Consider the following 25,220-nt stretch of genomic DNA (forward strand, 5'->3'; position numbering starts at 1 on the left):
TGAGTCCCAAGTCAATCTGAAACTTCTAGGAATGTGTAGCCCTGTAACTTGTCAGACATGTCTCCTGCCATAGTTGGAACGCCTCAACAATTCAGTGATAATTTTACATTGTTTTCACTATGTGCAAACAGAGGAGTGTTAAATTTCATTATTCCAGGATCCATCCGTGTTTTGTATGCCCAGTACGACAAGTTTGTTGTTAACACGGCACATTAACTGTATGTGTAAAACCTCTAGTCCCTTCTTCTTTCCCTGCGTGAATAAGACGAAGTTGTATTTAGGAAGAAAATGGCTTTGTCTACCTGTAAATGAAGATTTCCTGAAACGCAGTCTTGTAAGAGGTTGATGGTAATCAGTAATGCCAAATCCTCATTACAGCAGTGGCATTTTCACCAACTGTATGGCAGATTTTGCAATTAACACACAAAGAATTATTCCTTTCTTGTGTAACAACATTTTAATGTCAGTAAAAAGTGGTTTTATAGTTCAAGAGTACAAATAAAAAAATATTTCATCTTAACCCTTCTACCATTTTCCCTCAGGCAAGTCTTCAAATTTTAGTTAAGAAAAAAAACAAGAGGTGGATGGATGCTTGCTCTATGGAAAGCTGAGGGACTCCCTCCCCACTCTGCAATTGCTGGATGTTTTGAAATGGAAGATTTTACTCCAAGTAAAGCCTGGAGAGTTACTTTCTCTCCCATGACAGGCTTTTACCACCACCACCAGATCCTTTCAAGCTGAACCAGCTGGAAGGGCACTGAAAGGAACAAGTTACGCACCTCTCTAGCTACCGGGCTGCATCAAGAAGGCACAACATAAGCAATGGTAAAGTCAGTAAACAAAATTTTACTGTAATATTTTGTAACACAGATACTGTATTTCTCTTTGAAGTGTAAAGCTACCGTCTTACACAAGAAAGATGGACAGACCCTTTTCCAAGACTAATATGGATACAATAAATATGGAGTTTTACATACTAGATCTGTACACAGAAACTTTGTCCCACAGCCATAAAAATTTACATTTAACAGTGCAACATATAATTTAATTTTTTATTTATCTGACATAGGATGTTTACTTACTAAACACAAGCAACTACCTGGTTTTAATATACATATTTTATATATATATATTTTATATATATATATTCAACAAGCTGTACAGGTTTCTAAACATAAAACTCCAAAAAGGCACAATCGTCTATACAACATGTACAAAAATGGCTGGAGCTGACAAGAAACAACAATTATTGGTCAAGAGTTCATGATTGCACGAAGATTAGTAATGGGTTTGTGTCAGAAAAATGTGCTTTAAGGAAAGGAAGGTTTGCAAAGAAACCTGCAAGTGTTATAAAAAAAACCCAAAAAACCCTAAAAATAAAAACACAATGAAAAACAAAAACTAGGTTGCTATTACAAGTCTATCCTCATCGTCACTGCTGCCATCACTAAACTGCACCGTGTTTTGCCGCTGAGGTGGGGCGGCCGGCCTGGGTACCTGTCTGTCCGGGGTGACAGTTCGGTGGACTGGGGACTTGCTTAACGTGTTGGGATTCACCTTGGAGCGGGGCTCTGCCGGGGCAGCCCTCTTCACCTGGAGGGCAGGGAGGTCACGCTTTGGCTTGCTGGGGTTCACGAGGTCAGTCTTTTCAGGATCAGCTTTCCTGGGACCGCTGGGGTTGGTCAGCAGGGTGGGCTCGGGATGGCTCTTCCCGCCGTACCGCTGGCCACCAGCCACTGCCTGAGGAGAAGCATCCCGGGAGGCCTGGCCGGCCTCGGCCGCGGGGAAGCCAACAGGAGCTGGTTCCAGCTGGACCTCGCTGGCTTTGGAGCCTGCGGTGGGTGCCTCGGAGGCTCCGTGCCCCTCGGCACTGGCGGGGCTGACGGAGGGGATGAGGGTCGGCAGGGCGATGTTCAGGATCTGCAGACCAGGAAGGTGTCCCTGCGGGCTGGGGGTGCTCTGCGGGGCTGCGCCGGCTGTCAGCACCTGGAGGCCCACGGCGTTGAGGGTAATTCCCGGAGGGCGCATCTGCGGGGCAATGTTGGTGTTTGCCAGGCCCAGGATGTTCACTGTCTCCATGCCCAGTGGCGGCAGAGGCTGCAGGTTGGGCGTGCCAAGCCCCTGAATGCCTGGCACACTCACCTGGCCGATGGGAATGCACGGCACCATGCTGTTCACCTCGGCGACTCCCACGGGATTCGTGGCGGTGCCGGTGGCCGTGCCGCCTGCCTCGCCAAGGGCGCTGGTAGTTCTGTGAATCACGCTCACAGCTGGGATAGTGAGCTGCACTGGCCCTGCCTGGATGGGAACAAAGGTGGAGTAGGCGGCCAGGCCGGCAGGGACCACCTGGATGCCCCCGACTGGCACCATGCCGTAGGGAGCCTTGGCTTGCCGCTGCGAGTGCAGGGGCAGGTGGCTGAAGAGGTGAGTCTGGGGAGCTCTCGACTCGGCAGCCGGCTTCTCCTCCGGGATTTCCGTGTAGGGTGACGGCGCCGTTGTCGGCATGCTGCGGTCTGCCGGAGAGGACGGGGAGCTGATGGAGGGCGTGCTCTGGGAGAGAACAACACAGGCGTGTTAATGTGGCATCACCACTGTCCTTCAGTGACATGAAAACACAAGGGAGATGGGAGTGCTTCCCATGCCCCCTTTTAAGAAAGAACAACAACAAAATTGTTCATAGTATATAGTGCTCAGCTTAAACAATGAACTGATTTCCTTCCTTTCTTTTTCCACCTCCTCCCTCACTCACTAATTGCATTTTCCTCTCCTAATTACTCTTGCTTAATTTCTCTCAAACACTAGTACTCAAAAACATTGCTGAATATCTTTTGCACGTGTGTTTTAAGTGGCGAAAAAGCTTTGCAGAACTGTTTCATGTGGAAATCACCCCAGGCAAGAAGGTTAAATAAGCATAAGATGGCGTTTTTGATGCACTGGGTTCCTCTCATGAAGGCATTACAGCCTCTGGCAGGCAGAGGCAGCATCACTGCACATTTGTCACGGGTGCTTCTAATGTGGCAGACGGGGTATGCAATGACAGGAGATGGCTGACAACTACAGCTCCTGCTGAGGTGGAGGTGATGGGCGGCTACTGGAGTGAGATGTGGGACCCACATCCCACTGCTGCCTCAGCTCACTGTGATTTATTTGGTGCACACACCTCGATATATAATGCTATTTCTATCCTCCCTTTTCTTTTCCTACAACCTGCTACTGACCAAGGCTTACAACTCCTTTCCTAGAACCTCCTGAAACGAGTAGTCTGAAAGTGCAATTGCAATCTCACGGTTATCTTTTCGTTTTAGGCACATTCATCACACACTGGTGCAACTTACTTAATTTTTACAGTATTAACTCTCAGAAATTCTCTAGAGCAGGCAAAAAACTCAAAACAAGACAGAAATGCTTTTGGAATCCGCTGGTAGAAAATGTATTGGCAAAAGGATAATATGATTAACTGGCTCTGTAGTGCTAACCTGTTTAAATGAGAAGATGGTTTTGAGAAAGAATCCAACATCCTTCTCAGAACTGACACCTCACAAGAGATCCTGATAAACTGGTATGGATGCTTTTGAAGGAATGTACAACAGCCTTCCTGAGCTGCGTTGACTCCTTTTCTCAGTTGCAAGAATGGGGATCCACAGCCATTCACAATAGGAACAGACTGTAGATGAACCACTAGAGACACAAGCCTGATGCTTCTTTTGGTCTGAGAAAGGAAAAGAAAGTCTGGAGAGGAATTACTTCCTCATATTATTTACATGCCTTCTTTTTTTTTTTTTTAATATATTAATGTAGACAATTAGAGCTATATAAATGAACACCATTCAACATTTTTAATTGCATGAATATTTACTTGAGGCTTCAGTGGTTCTATTTAATGAGGGAGTAAACTCAGTTAAATGTCCTTCTGGTATCCATTGGCAACAATGAAACCTAAACTCCAAATACCAGGACCTGTAGGCAGGCATACACAGTGATCAGAGACCACTTCATTTTATTCTGCCACACTACAAACTCGCTCCAATTTACATTTGCCACATGTACTCACAGTTTCTACAAGCAGGGATGAATCTGTGTCAAACAATACAATGCAGCAATCATTTTTACTGTTTCTCCATGTCAACAGTTTGCTATGTTAAACTGTGTAAAAAAATAAATCCAGTAGTGTAAATTTTCAAAGAAAAAAACAGGCCACTAAGTACTTAAAACAGATGAAATTTTTCTGCTACTTTCTTTTTCAATAACTGCACAGTTAGGTTTAGGCTTGGACTGTGTGATCTCAAGATTTTGTTCCAACCTAAATGATTATATGATCCTGTATAATATTTCTAAATACTGCATTCATCATGGAGAAGCAGTACTTTGATTACCCCTTTAATTAAACTATTTTGCATCTCATTTTTCTGAGCATTACTCTGAAGAACTCGAATGCTTTCAAGGTCTGTAGCAAGAATTCAAAACTTCCAAAAGGTATCTTTAGGATCAGTCTGGTAAGTGACTTGTATGCCCCCATCACAGTACATTAAATCCATTGCTGAAAAAGACTCAGCACCTGCCAATTCCCTCTGTGATTTCATGGGCACAGTTTAAAAAAAAAAAGTTGCCAAAATTACTGAACACTCCCACAGACCTGCACGCAGACTGACCTCATCTTCCTGCAAACTGCTTTGAAAAGCTGCATGTTTAATGTGCATGGGCAAAATCCATCCTTTTCTGATTAAAATCTTCTTTCAGCTTGGAGAAAAGCTGAGAGCACTGGGAACTCAGGTCTTGGTCCTGTGTTCATTTCTCCTTTTATTATTGTGCAAGGGTAATTCCTAGTTTCCTTGAACATCTGGTGCTCTTTCTAATTCTACTATTAAGCATATTTGGAGGATAGATAAACAATTGCACCATTTTTTTTTAGTGATAAGGCAAAAAACTTGGGACTAGATTAATTTCCCTTTGGAATTACCAATGATTGTATCATCATATTTCAGAGTGAAATGATGGCTGAATTCTACCGCCTTCTCCTGAAAACCTCATAACCACCACCATATGTTCATTCCATGTATTTTCTTCTGATTTGTAATACAATCCAATGTAATACCAGCTCCAAACATCAGCTGAAATGACCATATTACAATTAAACCTTTCAGGAAGAATACAATCAAATTAAAGAATTCGAAAAGCAATGCTCCTACAACATCCTTGTGTCTAGAGTCCTACAGATTTGTGCTTGGATTAATTTTAACTCTCCTGAAAGACTCATCACCAAGAATTCTAAGAATGAAGGGAAAAGCAAAATCTCCAAAAAGATCTTTTTAGAAGGAGGACTTAAAATCCCACTCTCTCTCTGGTTTTAGACACTCCTACCTTTGTAAGAGCTGCAGTTGATATTAAGGAGTTGCCCAAGGCTGTATCTGGATCAGGGTAATCCACAGACATCTGGCGACCTGGAGATGCAGGAGCGATGTCCGTCAGTGCCGCATCAGCACCGCATGGACCCACTCCTCTCTCCTGGGCTTTGTCCTCATGTGCTTCCTGATGGGTGGACTCTGCTGGCGACCTGGAGCTCCTGCTGACCGACTGCACTGTGCTAAGGACAGTCATCTTGGTCAGCAGCGCTTTGGGGAGACCATCCATCGAGTCCGTGTGAGCCCCAGTGAAGCAGTCTGGAAGCCTGATGTCGTCGTCGGTGCTGGCGGCGTCCTGCAGGCCATGGCGAGAGGGGTGGTGCTGGGGGCTGGCCGTCACCGAGGGTGTTGTGGAGAGCACTGACTCAGCCTGGCTGTCTTCATCGTCATCCTCATTGTCATTTTCATCTTCATCGCCACCATCAGACTCCTCCACGTCATATCCTGACCGGTCATAGCCAAATCTTTGCTTCTCACCTGCAAAAGTGGAAGTAGAAGTTAAGACAATGAAGGCCTTGGACTGACTGGGAAGGAAGCAGGAGAGAACAACTAAAACCACCGAAAAACCCACATGACATATGTATTTTCCACTCACACCCCACTGCATCAAAGCAACAGGAAAGACTTAAATTGTTTTTATTTTCTCGCTTACATATTTTAAATATACAGGTACATAATCTTTTGTCTCCTGCTCCTATGTTGTTTTTAACCTTCTGGATTTGGCCATTTTCCTTCATGCCATTTGTAACCATTTGCTCAAAGTCACCCTTCACTCTTCTGCTGGGGTAGCAGTGAGCAGATTCCTGGTTCATTAGGTTCCCAGTGCTGACTTGTGGGGCTGGTCTGTCAGCCCTAGTGGTGGGATATTCTCTAGCTGGTTCTGACTCATAAGTGGGTGTCCTTGTACCTAATATGAATCACGGCTGCAAAGGTTTTTGAAGGATGCAAACAGGAAGACTGGAGGCTGTTAGTCAAGAATTTGTCTCGTTAACAGGCAAAAGAGACCAAAATTAGACTTTACTAGATTTCTTCACTTCACTAATGTTTTGAAAGGTTTATTAAAAAATTACCCAGGATGTCCTAGGAGCCAACAAAGCATTAGTCATAGCAAAACTTACCCATGAATTTTTCCTTGCATAAAGAAGCCCTCCTGACTTCAAGTCTTAAAGCCTCTGTCTAGGGGTAAATTTCTCTACAAAATACAGTTCTACTGCAGCTTTTCACCTTCTTTTGTATCTAACTTGGAAAGAAAGAGTTGTCTTTAGTAAAGCGACAGCGAATCCCATCTGCTCTGTCTGATTCCAAGCCAGACTGTCTGGGATCATATTTTATAAAAGACAAAATGCTTTGAATACATTAATATTTTGTATTTGATTAAAAGTCTGTCTCTTGGTCTGTCCAAAAAAACATATCAGCATGAAATTCATTTGGCACTGTAAAACCAAAGATGTCTGGTTAGACAAAATCTGAGAGATGCTGGTCTAGGGAAATCTACACAGCAACTCACCATCAAAATGAACAATTCTGAAAAAAATCAGACCCTTAAAAGAATTTGAATATACTGCCTATATTCAGGCTGCTAAGTTACCCAAACCAAAACAAACATTTTGAACTCCAGATAAAATAAATGAGTTTAATTGAGCTACCTTTCAGTAAGTTACCCACCATTATAAGCCTTTATGGTTTCAAGTGAGCAGTGCAATTAGGAACTAATAGCTTCTTTGAAAAATCCCTTTGTAATGACTTTCCCCCTTCTTTGCTACACAATAATTTGTACATTCAATACGGAAACTAGATTTCCTACACTTACTACACCAGACATGAACGTGTCAGACATGTTATTAAAAATACCCCAAATCCTCCAGGTGACTGGAATGATCCTAACAAAAATATTTATCAGAATTTTAAATGGTCTTAATTTATAATTCTCATCCACCGACAAGGCTGTTCAAAATAGAAAATATGTTTTAGTGGAAAAATAAATTCGTTAACTTCCATTCCAAAATTATGGCAAGTACGATTGTTAAAGATATTATTAACAATAACATGCGGACTGACAAAATGATTTTGGATTTTTTTTCCTCTATAATTCTGTCATCCCTATTCTTCATATAAACAGTGTTTTATCAGTAACTTGCAAAGCAAACATATCTAAAATGTTAGAACATCTACATATGTTTCTGAATGGAAACAACGACCTCTGCATTCAATACCAATGACAAGCTAGGAGGTTCCCCGCACCCTGAGCTGGAGGACCATGTCTGTGAGAATGATAAGCTCTCAGTTGACTCTGAAGCTGTGTGGGAACTGCTGCTCCAGCTGGATGCCTAAAGTCTATGGGGCCTCATGGAATTCATCTGACAATACTTAAAGAGCTGCTGATGTCATCTAAAGACCTGTCTCAATGATTTTTCAGCAGTCTTGGGAATCTGGAGAGGTCCTAGCTGACTGGAAGCTGGTGAATGTCCCAGTTTTCAAGAAGGGCAAGAAAGAGGACCCCAGAAACTACAGCTCAGTCAGTCTAATTTCTGTACCTGGTAAGGTTATGGAGAGAATTATCCCAGGAGGTACTGAAAAACATCTGGATGACAATGCAGCCATTGGTCACAGCCAGCATGGTTTCATGAGAAGAGAATCCTGCTTATCAAACCTGATTTCCTTGTATGATAAGTTAACTCATACAGTTGACCAAGGGAAGCCAGGAGATGTAACCTTTCTGGATTTCAGTAAACTGAAATTTTTATTCAGTAAAAAAAAAAAAAAAAAAATTATTCAGTAAAAATTCAGTATTTTTTTGATACTGTGTCTCTACAGGATCCTCCTGGAAAAACAACACATCATGTGATGGGTGAAGAAATGGCTCACAGGTCAGGCACAAAGGGTTACAGTGAATGGGGTGACATCAGACTGGGGATCTGTCACCAGTGGGGTTCTATCGGGCCCTATCCTTGGCCCTGTGCTCTTCAACACCTTCATAAATTACTTGGATGCAGGACTGGAAGGGACACTGAGTAAATGATACAGATGATACAAAACTGAGAGGAGTTGTTGACTCCCTCGAAGGCAGAGAGGCCCTGCAGAGGGACCATGACAAATCAGAGGGCTGGGCAATAACCAGCAGGAAATACCAATAAAGGAAAGTGCTGGATTCTGCACCTGAGACAGGACAGCCCTGGATGTACAGACAGACTGGGGAATGAGAGGTTGGAAAGGAGCCCCATGGAAAGGGCCCTGGGGGTCCTGGTCAGTGGCAAGTTGAACATGAGCCAGCAGTGCCCTGGCAGCCAGGAGGGCTGACTCTGTCCTAGGAGGCATCAGGCACAGCATGACCAGGAGGGCAAGGGAGGGGATTGTCCTGCTCTGGTCTGGGGCAGCCTCACCTCCAGTGCTGGGGGCAGTTTTGGGTGCCACAATATGAAAAAGATGTCAAGCTGTTTGAAAGGGTCCAAAGGAGAGTAAAAAAGATGGTGAAGGGCCTTGAGGGGAAGCCTTACAAGGAGAGACTGAGAGACCTCATTGCAGGCTACAACTTCCTTGTGAGGGGAAGAGGAGGGGCAGACATTGATCTCTTTCCTGTGGTGACTTGTGACAGGACCCAAGAGAATGACCTGAGGTTGTGTCAGGGGAGGGTTAGGTTGGATATTAGAAAAAGGTTTTTCACCCAGAGCGTGGTTGGGCACTGGAACAGGCTCCCCAGGAAAGTGGTCACAGTACCAAGCCTGACAGATTTCAAGAAGCATTTGGACAGTGCTCTCAAACACATGGTGTGACTCTTGGGGATGGTGCTGTGCAGGGCCAAGAGTTGGACTCCAGTGTTTCTTGTCGGCCACTTGAACTCAGAATACTGTGATTCCCTCAATGCCTCTGTAACAGATACTGAAGACTTCTCTATGTGTCACATCTAAAGTGTGACCCTACAGGTTTCCTGCAACTCCTTAAATAATGCAGAGGGAATTGCAAAATATTGGAATTTACTCTGGACTCCACTTAAATTCAGTCTCTTTACCAATGTCACATAACTATTCTCTATGAAATTCTACTGATTCTTGTCTTTTTTTTCTCCCTCTCTCCACATGAATCACATTTTCTATGGAAGCTGATGTCAATCATGAATGACTGTTTCTACTGGCAGAAGGAAATACCTGAAGTGATTAGACTGACTTGTTGCATTTGTAAAGCAAGGAAAACATATGTGCAAACAATGATTTAGAAGAAACTATCTTCTTTCAAATCAACATTTAAAAATGCTACTGGATTTACCAGCAAATGCTGCTTACGTAGGTATTTTCTGCATACAGCCCAGCTTTCTACAACAAAGCCATAGAAAGAGAAAGGGAAACTATGTGGAACACAAATTCCTTACATGCAAGACTCCATGGGATATCATTTCCCTCTATTGTTTCCATGTGTACCTCCACCCTTTGTGCATTTGCCAGGTTCTATTTGAGTGTGTTACCTGGAGCCAGAGCCTGCAGTGTAGGCGAGGTGACAGCAAGGAATGTGATTCCCTTACTCCCACACCACTTTGCAGTATCAGATGAGAAAAAATAAGATTCCTGACTTGCTTGTTCTGGCAATGCACAAAAGAATGCTTTGCTCTGGCTTTTATACCTGCATGCATACATGTTTGCTGAAACAAGAAGTGCCCAGTCTTTTCCAATCAGTGATCCCACTCAGCATCGCTGTGGAGTTACAAGAGGATCTGATGCTGGAGTTTTAAGCAGTAGAAGACCCAGGCAGGGTTATGGGTCTCCTTTGAAGGAGTAATCAGGTTGAGGCTGTCACCACTCCTTGTGGTGGAAGATTCTCTTCCAAGCAGTGTCTTTTTAACTAAGTAGTATCGGCACCAATCCATTCTGGTAATTGTACACTGCCTACTAAAGTTCCCTGGCAGTTTTAATTGGGGAAAAATTAATTCTTCGCTTCCTATCTTGAACTATGCACAATTATAACCATATGCTTATGTAGCTGATACATATATATATATAAATATATATATATATAAAACCCCATATATATAACTAGAACTGACTCAATTTCCAGAGGGAACAAAATTCCTTCTGTGTTTAACTTTGTATGAGGTTGTAAAATGGTGTACAGTATTTTCGAATGAAGGATGTATCATAAATTTAAAGGCTCCTAACATACGGAGAACTGGCTTTTGGCATGAAAGTTCACAGTTTCTTTTTTAAAAAAGAAAACAGGAAAAATGTTTCACACTATTAAGTGAAGGCTTATGAAAGCTACTTCTCTTTCAAATTTGTAACTCAACTCTCACCATTTTAACAGACAAACTGTTCAAGACAGCCTCAATTTTTTACAAAGAGTCTTTTTGGAAGAGTAGGTGATGCCTTTCATCCTCTGTCAACTGCTCCAATCTTTTCTTTTAAATCCTTAGAAAGACTCTTTCTTCTTCCTGGACTTCACAGGAATAAGTGAATTTTACAGACCTGAACTCTACAGAAATTAGGAACAGCTGGAAATAAAGGCTTAATAGAAATGTGGACAAAACTTTTGATTGGGGATTTTGTTCACATGCCAGCTACAATTATTTTTAAGAAAACTGACTTTTTTATTCTATGCATTGAAGTGTATACAAATCATAGGCAAAAAAATTTCATTTTTTCACCTTCATTTATTTTGCTATTAGTCCTAAGTTGGTCAGCTCTGTGCTGTGTTTGTGGTGTTGGTTGAGCTTGTTGGACAAGGCTCTGTTATAGTGACATTTTACCCAAGAGCAGAAAAGAAAAAACTCCAAGTTCTTTAGCACAGTAGCACTAGCTGGAATTATCAGCATGCTAATATGTCCATTTGTGAAGTGCCTGGGGCTGGTAAGTCCACATACTGCTATTTCCAGCTGGAATGCTATGAATTAGGTAATTGAAATATGTCTCCTTATGTACTTCAAAGTTTCTCATTTTATTAGAAGTTTTTCCTATAGAAATCCTTACTGTATATGGTGTTACCAACAGCCATCTAATTATCATCATACAGCAAAGTACTGAAATAAAGGTTCTTCAGAACCTCAACTTACAGTTTTTAATTGCAGTATCATTGCCACATGACCTGACTTACTGAGGACCTGCTACAGATTCAGCAATTTCTGTACCAAATCCAGTGATGAAGTTAAAAACATAATAACTTAGTCACATTTAGTTATAGCTTAACCATATTTAAATAGATTGTCACATAAAGAGCAAAATGTTCATTTTCATTCTTTCAGTGGCAGGAAGACAAGAATGGTTTGAAAATACAAGTCTGGACTGCTCAGTTTTACAGATTCCTAACGAAATGTGCAGTTATGTAGATAAATATATGACTGCCATTAGCTCTACTTATGCAGATTAAAGACATAGATACTAAGTATCTACTCACTATCTATTAGCATTTAAATCTAAATTTATTACATTTATCAGCTTTTAGCACCTGAGTAATACAAAGCAGTGTTTATTGTCTCAAGTTCTGAACTATCTTCAGTTATGGATTGGCATTTACATAAAAAAAATTAAAAATTAAGCATCCATTCTATGTTCTAGAATATCCATTCTGTATTCTCCACCAAACTCAAGAAAAAATGCGGACTATGGCAAGAAAGGCAGAAGTACTTTTCAGCATGTCATTATATGATCATAAATCAAAAGTGAGGTCTGTACGTCATCAATTCACTCCATTCTTCTAAACAATTACAACTTAGACTTGCCTTTCACCCATTGTATTAGACTTGCAAGAGATAATTCCGCAACCATTCACACAAATTTAAAGAGGGGTAAACAAGATATTGTTAAACAATGCCAGCATCTGTACCCAAGCCTGCTGTCCTCCTGTCATTCTAAGCCTATTCATAGGCTTCAGTTATCCGATTTCAGTCTTGCTTCAGCTACTGTCCACTGCTCATCACCCTCTAACAGGACTCACAGTGACATCTACTGGGTTAAATTCAGACTGGTGATCACCAGGGTTCCTCAGAAATGAGATGAAGAAAACCTGTGGGCTTTTAACTTTCATTCCTAAGTCCACAGAAAGTAATGAAGTAAAACTACACCAGAAAGTAAGAGCAACTTCTGCTTAAAGAGATTATTTACACCTGAACTTTCTTAAGTAACTCATATATTGTAAATCAAACCTAGCACTAGGTAGTCTAATGTCAGGCTGTGGGTGTAGGGTTTCAGCATGCCTTATGTACAACTAGTTGAAGAATAGATACTGATATTAATAAAAAAAAAAATAAAATAATTATTCCAAATGACACAGAATCAGTCTTCTGTTCTCTTTGTAAAAGGAGGGTATTGTTGCAAGGATTTCCATTTATTTTCACTTCGTAAATGCAGATTTAGTGAAAACACAGACTGAGTCATGATTAAGCTAATGAAGAGCCATTGAAACTCACTTAAAATCTACTGTAAGTAACATATAACTAATTAACTTAGAACTGTGGTAGTAATAGTATAGAAATGAAAGTATTTTTTTAATGTGTATGTGTAGATATCAATAAATACATATCTGAAACTTACAATTAGGTTTTTTACTGGTAAAGTAATGTTTTTTGGGATAGATTTTCTGCACAGAAACCCCTTAAATGTTCTGCCCATCTACTGATTCATTACTAAGGAATTCTCTTGTGCAAGTTTACTCAGAAATACTATACCATTCATACATTAGCTTATTACAAGTTTAAAGTTTTTAACTGTTTTAATTTGAACACAAATTATTGTTGTTTTTAAGACTGGATAGCAAAACGTTGTGTGAGCAGGGCCAAAGAGGATATCGCCAGTTGCAGTCTGTCACACTAAACAGTTCACCTCCTCTGACAATTTAATTCAGATATTAACATTCCTCACATTGTAACCCTGTATTTTGGTGACAAGAACATTCCACAGAGCAGAAGATGAAAGATAAATGGATGAGGGAATAGTTTTGAATACAAAAACCCAGGCCAGAAAGTATTTACTAATACCCAAATGATGACAAGTCCAAATACAAAGAATGCTATGTTAAAAGCTCTGATCATATACAGTCTCAGACAGCTAGAGAGCATCTTTCTTTTTTTCCCCGAGACACCACAGCACAACAAAATTTCAGCTTCTCAGATTACTGAAAAAACAGACTCTCTCTGCATGTGTGTCTGCCTGTCCTCATGATTGTACATGAGTTCGCACTACTGGTTCAGTTTGCATCCATTTTATCTGTATTGCTGTCAGTAACAGCTGGCTTCTCATATGAATCTAAAAACCTGTATATTCAAATAACTGTGACTACCCACTAAAAAGAATCCCACAAACCTACAAAAGACTGGAATCACCAAACTCCGTCCTGAATAAAAGTTGGTGGGTTTCTTAAATTTCTGGGTAAAATCTCTAATTCTAAGTGGAATTCTAGTGGAAGACATACAGCTTAGTTATTTTAAGCAAAGGTGCAGACATTTCTATTACCATAAGAATAATCAGTATTCCAAATGTTCACATAATGAATTAGGTGGAGACAGACAGATAGACAGACAGACATTCTACAGGTCAGGAAACAGGCCAATTTCACACAGTCTTCAGGAAGAAGTTTTTTTTCCTGAGGTCATAATTATTTCTTATCAGATTTTCTGCACCTTCCTCTACCGCTTCTCACGTTGCCTTCCAGCTGAGAAAAACGATGGGAGTAGACAGACCACTGTCTAAGAGACAGAACATTTTTAACAACCAAACCCCAAAAATTTCGGCATTTGAAGATATTGTTTTTTAAAACATCTGAAGGATATGTGGCACAACTATGCCAGCAATGCATGCCAGAGGGAGGAGGGGTGGAAGGGCCAAAGATGTGACACTGCAAGTGCAGCTCAATACCCATGGCCCATCACACTGTCCTTTGTGGGTGACATGCTGCTGCCAGGGCTGTCCCTGGAGCCCAGACCTGGCACAAGGGGTGCTGGCCCCAGTGTGCGCTCTGCTACTCTGCCCTGGGGAAAGGGCAGCCAAAGAGGTAGTTGAAGCTGATTCAAATGCTGCCTAAAATTAGCATGTTCAGGATTTCAGAGAGGGCAACTGAACCACGCTTAAAAAAACACGTACACAAATACATCACACGTTTTTTCCCCCTCCTGATTCTGCCTTAAAAAACAGGCTGACAAGAAAGATTCTGAATTATCATGAGAACAACCTTCATGGCTAGCCAGACGAGCATAGATGAAATCATGTTTGAAGTGTAGGGTTGCTCACTGAATTTCTGTGGATAATTGTAAATGCCCTGTGCTCTGCAGCAACTGGAGAGGCCAGACTGGTTTGGCTGCAGCAAATGCACCTTTATCAGGGGTTTAATTACCCTGATTCTTGGATAAGTGTCTAGTGCTGAACTTTGTGCTGCACTGCTGGTTTTGCTATGGGTACCTGAGCCAGATCCTTTGAAAAAGGCAGGGTTTTATCACCAAGTTGTTTTTTGGTTTGGAGTTCCAGTTAAATAAAGAAGTGCTACATCCTCTATTTTTTGGGGAAAAAAATAAGTATTGTAGCCATAAAATTAAATTCCATGAAGAATTTCAAGGATTATGTAGCAAATTCTGTAGAATGTCTGTGCTATTTTTTTCCAAAATAGAGTATTTTACTTATTCAGTAATTACTGTGCTGAGCAAAGAACATACTTCAGGGAATATATAATATATTTATACTGTGGTCAAACATGCCTGTACATGATAGGTAAAAAGGGAACTATTCTCGATCGAATAGTCTTGAAGTCAAAGGAAAGCATTCTTTCAACAAATGTTTGACATGGCTTCCTTTGACCCCATGTTACTGAAAATTCAGTTAACATTTGAAACATTTCCCATTGCATTATAACCACAAATGCAACTTTTAATGCATGCAATTTGGAATATCAATTTACCAATCAATAAAATGTTTTCAGTCTCTAGTAAATGGAAATACCTGTTCATCTGTAGTTTATGAAACTCACAAAAATGTCAAATGCTACAGAACACTGCTTAAAAAAAGTGATCATTTTTCTGTCATGTGAAGATTGAAAATATTAATAAAAATTGTTTCTCTGTAAGAAAAAGACAGTAATTTGTCCTGCTGTTTATCTTCTGTGTTATTTATCTGGTACCTCAAATTGTGAAGGGAAGACATAGTTTTTGCTGATGAAAAAGGACTATATTGAGGAAGGCCAAAAAAGGGAAAAATGCAGGTTTCTTTCTACCTAGTGCACTACTGAATCACAGCAGCTGAGTCATATTCCCAGCATTATTTAGAATTAGATTCAAGATGATTCGCTTATTCTGCCAGTGGTTGTCATATGGGAGCAAGTGCATTCATCCTTCTTTCCTGTTACAGCTTAAATAAAGACCCCTACTGCTTTCTTTTCTTTGAGCCTCATCAACAATCTAATAAACTATTCCACTGGAGAGAGAAAAATACACCAAGGCAAGGCAACACGACTCATCTCCCCACAGAGGAACGTGAGGAAGGGAAAAATGCCACCACTGCACTGAGACGTGCCAAGATCCTAAACAGTCCTATTGCACAATCCTGTTCTCCATCTCACTGGCCCTGGTGCAGGCACACCTTTTTTATCATGCTGAGCAAGTCATTCATGAACCTGGTTTGGCCCTCTTTGACTGTCCTTGATCTCCTCTTCAGCAGAATCTCCTTGGGATGTGGGAAGTGCAGAATTCCAGTTTTTGGCAAATACATTCATTCTGAAAACATTCTCATCACTTATAAAGAAGTAGAACAGGTCAAGATGAATAATATTTTTAATTTCTGTATGTCCTCTATCTGCAGATTTATCCTAATTATTTGTGAAGGAGGACAGAATTCTAGGCTGGAAGATGATTAACCTCCTTGCAAAGCACTCAGGAACATATTTGTGATTTGTGTGGCACGTTAGTGATTTAATTTCTATGAAATATGCATCCCCAAACTTGGACCATTTCATGCACAGCTATTTTCAAAGAAGCACTACACTTGACTGCATTTTTTCTAGGCAAACAGCTGTTTTGCTGGTATTTTCAATCTTGTCATATTTATCTGTGAAAGTGATAAAGTTAAACTGCATAACACTTCGTGAAAAATTCAGCAGCAATTTATCCTTAGCATATGCTTGTCATTTCTTCCAGTGAAAGTTTTTCCAGTGTTTCTGGCTCCCTTGGACTAGCTCTTAAGATTTTTATCTCTGTATTTTTTCCCTGTACAAGAATTAAAAAGCTTTGGAAAATAAAGGTTAAGTAGCTGAGATGACAAAATAGACACAGTAATTCAGTAAAGAAAGAAGACTTAATTTCTTACCAAATTCTTCTTCTCCATCCTGGTCATCTATTAATCCTACTGACACTCCCAAATCCATGCATTTCTTGCTATGTGCCTTTGACTTCATATGCTTTGTTAAATTTCCTTAAGAAAAAAAAAATAAAAAATTACCTGCTCTGTGAGTACACAAATGTCTACAAATAAATGCTCAACATGTCCATCTCTTCTTCAGGTACATTTATAACAACCATATAATTTGATTTCACACTTGCTAGAACCTTGTCCCTCAATGCAAGCTGTCAAGGGCTGCAGCAGATTCACCATCCTGAATGCTACCAGCTCACTGGCTCTCAGGAAGCTTTTTGTTAAGATAAAATAGAAGAGGATGGAAATTCTAAATTAAGGTGTATTTCATACTGGTTTGTTTATGGAGAAGTATAAAAAGGGGTGATTCAGTCTTCAAAGTTATGGTGACAGAAAACTATCCCATGAAACTGAAGTTCATATCTTGCAGCTCTTCCAGTATTTGATGAATTCTATTTTTAGTATAAACATTTTCAATGCCAACTTAAGCAAGCATGTTAATTTTATTCAAAATCCTACCATGAACCATATTTGATCTGAATCTTAAAAGTGAATGTGTAGCTGAGAGGCCCCACAGGCTGCTCTCTCCTTTAAAAAGAAAATATGGTAAATATCATCAAGAAATGGCTAAGACCTGTAAATTATGATATTTATGAAATGCATGTTACTAGAAGTAACTGTCCACCTTGAACTTCACAAAAAATATTTCTTTGAGGTATTTAAATAGAAAAAATTAAAGTGAAATGCTGACTCTTGAATGGTTATACTTTATTTCTGATTGGAAATGAAGATGGTAACTGATCCCAAATGTTGAAATAACTGTTGTGAATATATTGACTCACAAATAGCAAATTTTCCAGTTTTTGCACACTTCATGAAGCTGCTGGCTACACTGTCCTGTCATGAAGAGTGGCTTACCAAACAACAAACACCCATCCGTGTGACCTGACTGTCAGCAGTAATGACAAGAGCCAGGCACAGCCAATGCAGAAGAGCATGGGAATACAAGTATCTGCCTGACAACTGAAACCAGGGAGAACTTCACACAGGCAGAACTTAATTACTTGAACTTGGCCAGCACCCCTCCACTGCATAAACCACAATGAGAATTTATTGGGTTTGCACTCCAGCATTTCATCGTAAAGGCAATATGATGACCCACCCAAGTGATGAGTTTTGACACATCTGAAGCCTATTCATCCAACTTGGTGCAGCACTGGGTTATTTCTTGTAAGTTTTCCACCCAACCGCTGAGTAGTCTCAAACCCACTAAAACATAAATGTTCCTGAGGTTACAGCTGGGGGGAGGGATTGTTGCTAAATGATGTTCAAAGCCAAGAAAAATTTTACTTCTTAGAATTCTTTTTCTGAAATTACTTTGGCTGTGAATTTCTCCTATCTGTTTGACTTGAGTCCTGTTTAATATACTGCCTGCATAAACTGGGGTGCATTTAAGTATCTAAGGTATAAACAGGCTCTAAAAAGTAGATGTCCATTTCTGGATCTTAGAAGGTCAAGTGGAAAGAGAACCTTTGTCCTTCAAGGGTAAAATAATAATAATAATAATAAAAAAAGAATTTCAATTTAGTAATGTATTAGAGGCCAATTTCTTTCCTAGAGCAATTGATTGAGTGCCAATATGAGTATAATATATAAGTCCACCTCCTACCTCCAAAAGAAACTCTAAGGGACTTAAAATTCTGTGTCCCATCTCTGTATCTCTGTCTAGGATGAGCAGCTAACCAACTCACTTGTCTTCATCTAACTTTCATCATACTCTTATGATTTCCCTCTTCCACTTCCATTTCTCACCCACTGTGGCATGCCAGACACATCATTCATACGAAGATGTGATCATATGAATAAATATACAGAAGACAAAGGAAAAGCAAGAAATAAGAAATTACAAATATTCAAAGCATTAGACAATAAAACTCCACAGAGAGGGAACCTCTTTAGCTCATGAAAAGCCAACTGTGAGAAGAAAAGAATTCTACTTTAAAGCAGAAAGAAAAAGAGGGAAAAACATACCCAGTAAAGTTAGCCTTACCTTTAGTTTTGAAGGAAAAGTTGCAGTAATTGCAGTGGTAAGGACGGACATCGGTGTGTGTGCGAATGTGCTTCCTCAGCATGCTGGGCTTCTTGCAACGTATTCCACATTCCTCACAGATATACTTCCCTCTCCCTCTCCCTCTCACATACACATAGTCTTCGTTTGACTTGTACCTAGTAACAGTACCATAAGAGTAAAGCAATCAGGTGTAATGGGAAAATGAGTCCAGCTAGAAACTAATCTACAGAACATTAGCTGAACATCAATGACTGACAAAACTAATCACGCTCTTTCTCTGCTCACTCCTGCATGTATTTGTTATATTCATAACTATATTTATCACTAGCTATTCATAGACTTGTTTAGGAATAGCAGTTAATCTTTTTTAATAAAGGTACTGTTGATACTAAGCATTTAAAGATTTCAAATTTTCTCTTAGCAACACAAGAACATATCTTTTAAAGGTGTCAGTTCTTGGAAGCAGGTTTGAGCACCACGAGGGAGCTTTAAAAGAGCATCTTTGAGGCTCTGCCTTGTGCAGAAAAGGAATAACATTAGTTACAATGATGGGAAAGTCTTTAAAATTCCCTGTCAATGTCCTCTGGACTCAGCCTATGGGGACTGTCTCTAGATGGAAAAAGTAATTCGGATTCAATTACACCCTTCGTATTTCCATTCAAGGATGCCAAATGTTGTGTTTAGCTTTTGTGTCCTGGTCCTTGCAACATCTGGTTCTGAGCAGAGACACAGCAATATTTTACCTGGGCAGCTGGTAATGATTTAACTGCTGGCCTAGACTAGATTTAAACTGGGAACCAGTAACTAAAGCCCTACAGCTGACCATCAAGACTAATCAAATATGCACTATTTGTGCTACAAAATTTTACAGCTGTCACTGGCACTTTTCTATTTAAAAATTTTATAAGATGTTGTACATAGCGCAACACTGTGGGTAGAGCAACTGTTATTTATATCAGGCAACAGAGTTAAAGTATTATGGTGTAGGGAGGAGAGCTCTCAGTAAATATTTCCATGGCACTTTTCAAATCAGAGCTCTCCTGCCTGTGTATGCCACAGCAAGGTGCCAGACAGAGACAGCACTGCAGGCTGCTGCTTAGCCCCTGGACTATTTCCTCTCCAGCTACAGTTATACAACCTTGCTGCAGAATAGGTATTATTTATCATGTAAGAGAAACATAGGAAAAGAATTTACATCTCTGGCTGTATCTAGCTGCCTTTAGTGCTGATTAATGCTCATTCCCTGGAAAAAAAAATGAATCGCACTGCCTACTGTTCTTTATTTTATTACCCCCTCTCATAACTCTCATGGCTCCATGCTACTGATGACTTTCCATTTTTCTTGGAAACATAAACCAACATTCACAGACCACAATATGGGAACTGTTGTTTAAAATAAATCAATCAGGAAGCAACATCTCTGCAAAGTCTAGAATCTAGGAAAAAATATCTTCCCGATGACTATCTAGCATACAAAGCAGAATACTTGCCCTCCATCAAATATTTTAACTCTTCTTGGTACAGTTTTGATAAAGGAGTTTTCTTTATCATGCTCAGTGCTTGATTCAGAGTTTTCCTTGTTGCTGAATTCAGTTGGAGTCAATTTTTTCCTATTTAATGCTCTCTGAAAGAAAATGAGATATGCTTATCATTAAAATTAGTGTCTTTCATATGCTATTCAAACATTCAAGTTATGGTGAATAAAAGCATCGTAAAAGCCACAATTCTAATAATTGGTTTCTAAAACTGTTAAGATACATAAACCAAAAAATATCTTTTGCTAAACTTTTTTCTCTACTATGCATTGCCTGTTTGTGGACTGCTAAATCTATACACATTATTACCCTGTAGGAAACCAGGAATGCTTTGAGTCTGAAGCAGGACATTCCTTTTTCCTTGTTCTGGGAAGATGAAGGTGATGGTTTTTAGCTCACAAATAGCCTTCAGAAAAAGATGTGTACAATCAAACTGAGGTGATTCCTGAACAGCAGCAACTGGACTAACCTGTCTGCTGACCCAGGACACAACAACACCATGACTGGCAGGAGCTGCCTTCCCACGGCACAGCAGAGAGGAGAAGGGTGGGAAGGAGGGGTGTACCTAGGAAAGTTATTAACAGGTAACATTTCTGAGTGCTAATATTTTTCAAGAACTACAGCTCTTTTACTCTGGAGACTGACTATTTCTGATTTGGCAACGTTATTAACGGGGTTCCAGAACCCTTGCAAAGCAAGACTCCACACTTAAAATCCTACTGCCAGACCAAATTACAAGACAAAACATACACTTGTCCAGCAGAACAAGATTATATTTCTTTATTTTCCTTGATTATTAGTCAAGGAACTTCTTTTTTTGTTTGTTTTAAGGAGGATGAGTTCCTCCAACATTTGCCAATTAAAATGTACTCCTTCCAATGCTAGGATATTTACAAAATGGGCAACAATAAAAGAATGATCCAATTAGCCAGCAATTACTACTGCTATATTTATAAACTGTTCTACCCACGTAGCTGGCATATTTACCTCATTTGCTCATATTGATAAGTGAATAAAATGATGAGAGAAAAAAAAGTCTGGCCTTATGTTTTTCACTCATTATAAAATTTAATGCTGTAAGCTTGTGTATTCTTGGCAAGAGGAATGACTTCACTGGCTGGCTTAAAATGACTGATCAGTTATGCTGGTTGCTACATACATTGAAGGGTGACATCATTCTGGCACCTGGTCCTTGCCCATTGTCCTTCATACAGCCTCAGACACTGCCTTCACTTCTAATTCCCACATGATAAAGAATTAACACAGATCAGAGGAAAAGCATCTTCCTATTCAACTGAAAGCCCCAGGAAGCTGCACATGCACAAGCACTACCCCAATCCATATGCCCTCATACAGCCCTCTGGATTGATTCAGGCTGCAGTTTCAAATGTCTGAGCACTTCTACCAAAGCACTCATGACAACTTTGCCTGTGTGTAGGAAGAAAGAAATTTCACCCTGCCTGTTTTAACAGCACTCATACAAAGTGAAAGGAGAGGATGTTCTGGATGAGAAATATCAGAAGTGAAGCCTGCTCCAACAATTGCAACTCAGTCATTCTGCAGTTCCTATACACTACCTGGCACATGAACTGCTTTTGTTTCCACTGCAAACAAAGAGTAACAAGGTGACATTTGTAGCTTAACAGGAAGGGAGCTGTGGAAAATACAGAATACACACAACAAACCAACCACATAAATATTCCCAGCAGCTGAAATAATGCAACCTTTAAGTGCCTATCTTTCAATAGTATATACCAATTTTTTTCCAGATTTAATTCTAAGCAGTAAAAAGACAAAGGAAAAAGATTACAGAAGTCTTAGACCCACGTTGTTAGCCAAACTATGATGAAACTGTTCCAGTAAGTTGTATATTCACAAAAGCACTCAGAATGCAAAAACTATCATGAAACCAAATACCTCTGATGCTCCCACTACTCATTCTTTTTTTTAAGCATGTGTCTATGTACAGATATAAGAGAGCCCAACGTATGCGTTAAAATTATTTACCTCCCCTGATGTACTTTAGTTTATTGGTTATTTGCTACTTTAGGATATTGTTTCAGCGTCTTGGACATGCAAAATGCTGATATCAGAGTAACAGACACATTCAGTTTCTGTCACAGAAATCTACAGAAATGCTCACTGACAATGAAAAAAACAGTCTGTTTAGCTTTTTTCTGAAAAATTTCAAATTGATCATGAAAATTACTTGGGCCTTCTGTACATTTAAAAAAGCAACCAGTCTCTAAGGAGCATAGGTTTCTTGTGTGGAAATCATTTAATGTACCTCATCTGACATCCTCCCAAGCCCCACATAAACTGGTGGAAAGGGCATAAAAACAGCAGTGCTGTAAAATGTTCCCCTCTACGATTACTTCTGCCTTCTGTTTCTAACAGAGAAACTTGTCCTTCTACTCTGGTAGAGACAAGGGCCATGATTCATTTCTACTTTATTCATTTTGCTCCAATTTAACTCCACTGTCCTCAATAACTGGCATAAAACTGAAAAAAAATACAAAATTGCTCTTAGGGCTGCCTAGAGACCAGAGTTCAACAGATACTCCTGGTACTTTACAACATCCTTTGGAAAAAAAACATGCTCGCAGCCTGAATCATCAAAGTTATAAATTTCAGATTAAAATATTCATTAAACATTTTTCCCACTGGCACATAGCCACTTGGGGAAAATTTTTTTAATATCTTTAAACTTTTCCTAGTTTACACATAAAAATCTTCTGCATTTAACTACTTTCCAGTGGTGAGCTGGACTGTTGTGGCATATCATCCAAGAAAGGAAAGCTTTCCACATTTAGGAGAAACTTTCCATTCTTCAGCCTATCCTTGCTCAAAAATCATCACCCTGGAATACTGCACACACTACTGATTCACTTTAGCAAGAAGAGCCAAGATCAATGTGGAGACTTGAGAAATAACTCCTGATATAACACCAGTGAATTCAAGTGAGGAAAACTGGTGAAAAGTAGTAATAAATGGAACAATAAAATAAAAAGATGGGGGATATAAAATAAACCTTTTCCATGCAGGTGAAACCTCCTATTACATTTTAACATGCTGCACTCATTCCAGGAGCTTCTTTCACAATAACATTTTGTGGTTTGTTTTCTGAATCACTGGAACGTGGCAACTTCACCTATTGCCTCTGAGCAGTGAATTGTGAAGAGCAAACAAAGTCCCAGGGTTCCTTTTTGTTTGCATTTTGTTCACGTGTATCTTCCTTTCCCATGGTACCTATTGTTGAAAGACCTGCCTTTTTCTGTGACAGTGATTAGTAGCGGTTATGCAGCAGCACGAGGTGTCTGTAAACATGGTTTAGTTCTGGGGACAAACCCAGAACAGTTCAGCAAGTTGCTTTATCTCAGTGAGAAGATCAGCAGTTATAGCCCCACAAGCAGAATATGCCGAGTGAGTCTGGAGAGGGCTACGGCTGTGAGAGAGGAAGTGAGACATAACAGTACTGCATTTTTATTATTATTTGTAAACTGGATTGTGGTAGCACCTAAAGCACTCTGTCAGATCAGGGTTAAAATGTGCAAACCACTTGGGCAAACACAACCCCCAACACTTGCCATCCAAACCATGGTTCCCCAAGGAACTCAGGACCCTGCAAAGCTTCTAAGCAGGAAAGCAACCACCTTTGGTTTTTTTAAGAATTACCTGCTATTTTCTTTGTTAGCTTTGTTTGTGCTGGTTTTTTTTGTTAGCTTTTTGTTGTTGTTTTTGGTTTGTTTTTTTAATGAAATAATAATTTCCAAAATTATCTCCAGTGTTTTCCATCCTCAGACTCCAACAAAAAAAAGCCCTAGTGGAATTACTGGACTTATGCTGAGGAATTTCAGTTTTTGCTTTTTTTAAACATGGCTTCTGTGAGGAAGTTTCCAAGTTGGCATCAGCTATTCCATTACCAGGTCTAACTGGAGACTGGTAACACAGAGGTATATTGTAACAGCAGCAGCATCATTCTGGAAAACAGCTGAAATCCTGCTGCCTAAATCATCAGAAAGGATAACAGACAAACTCTAGAAGTATTAGATAGAAAAACCTATCAGGTCTTTGAAATTTTTAACTTCTGCCATGGTACACTTTGCTCATACGATCTGAGGTGCCAATTAAACTTTAATTGGTGCTATTTGCTGCACTTTTTTCCTTAGTAATGGCTCTGAGCAAAGCCGGTAAACCAGCCCAAGCAGAGCTTAAAAACCTCTTCATTTCCATCATGCTCATGTGCTTCATTCAAAATGTCAGCAAGAAAGACTGAAGAAAGATTAGTAACTGTGTTTCTTTTGTGGCAGAAGCACCGTAAATGTACCTGACAGCTGCCTATTACAGCATTTAAGCACTCCTGGAGTGTTTTAAAACGGTGCTGTCAAAATATTTTTTCAAAACGTTATTATCCATTATTTGTATTCTAAACAGAATTTGTTTGTACAGAAAATCTGTTTTTCAAGAGGCATACAATTGCTTTGTTATCACAGAATTTCTTCTGTGATAGACTGTTCTTCAAAAATAAAACAAACATGACTCAATGACATAAGGATGTGAGACTTGCCTTAGAAAGACTCGTTCAACTTCATACAATGAAAAAAGCTAAACATTTGTTTCCTTTTTAAAAAAAAATTTAGCACTATTTAAGTGCAACATCCCATGAAATGTATGAGGAAGCAGACTGAAAAAAAAAAAGATAGTAGGATTTTAAACCAAGGCAGCACACTAAAATTTGGAACAAACAATTTGGTTCAACTACAGCACTAAAAATCAGCAGCCTGTACGCATTTTATGCAGGAAATATTATAGATAAAGCTTTAAACTCCAATATAAATGTTAGCAAGTCTCCCACTGATTTCAGGAGGACCAAGTTTAACTCCACTGCCCTTTTGGCCTTAAAGGT

At 39.7% G+C, this 25,220-nt stretch overlaps 1 protein-coding gene across 1 annotated transcript in view; it reads right to left on the minus strand.

Annotated features, from left to right (window-relative positions):
• Nucleotides 1–826: 826 nt before the first annotated feature.
• HIVEP1 (HIVEP zinc finger 1) overlaps nucleotides 827–25,220 on the minus strand; it is a 116,950-nt gene continuing 92,556 nt past the window's right edge. The window contains exons 4-8 of the mRNA XM_083856712.1: nucleotides 20,270–20,403; nucleotides 18,759–18,934; nucleotides 16,664–16,768; nucleotides 5,359–5,876; nucleotides 827–2,550 (exon numbers count right to left, since the gene is read on the minus strand). Of these exons, the coding sequence (XP_083712838.1) occupies nucleotides 1,402–2,550; nucleotides 5,359–5,876; nucleotides 16,664–16,768; nucleotides 18,759–18,934; nucleotides 20,270–20,403 (2,082 nt within the window). The 3' untranslated portion in view covers nucleotides 827–1,401. The remainder of the gene's footprint in view (nucleotides 2,551–5,358; nucleotides 5,877–16,663; nucleotides 16,769–18,758; nucleotides 18,935–20,269; nucleotides 20,404–25,220) is intronic.

Source organism: Zosterops lateralis (genome assembly GCF_965231275.1).
Source record: "Zosterops lateralis genome assembly, chromosome: 1".
Classification (NCBI taxonomy): domain Eukaryota; kingdom Metazoa; phylum Chordata; class Aves; order Passeriformes; family Zosteropidae; genus Zosterops; species Zosterops lateralis.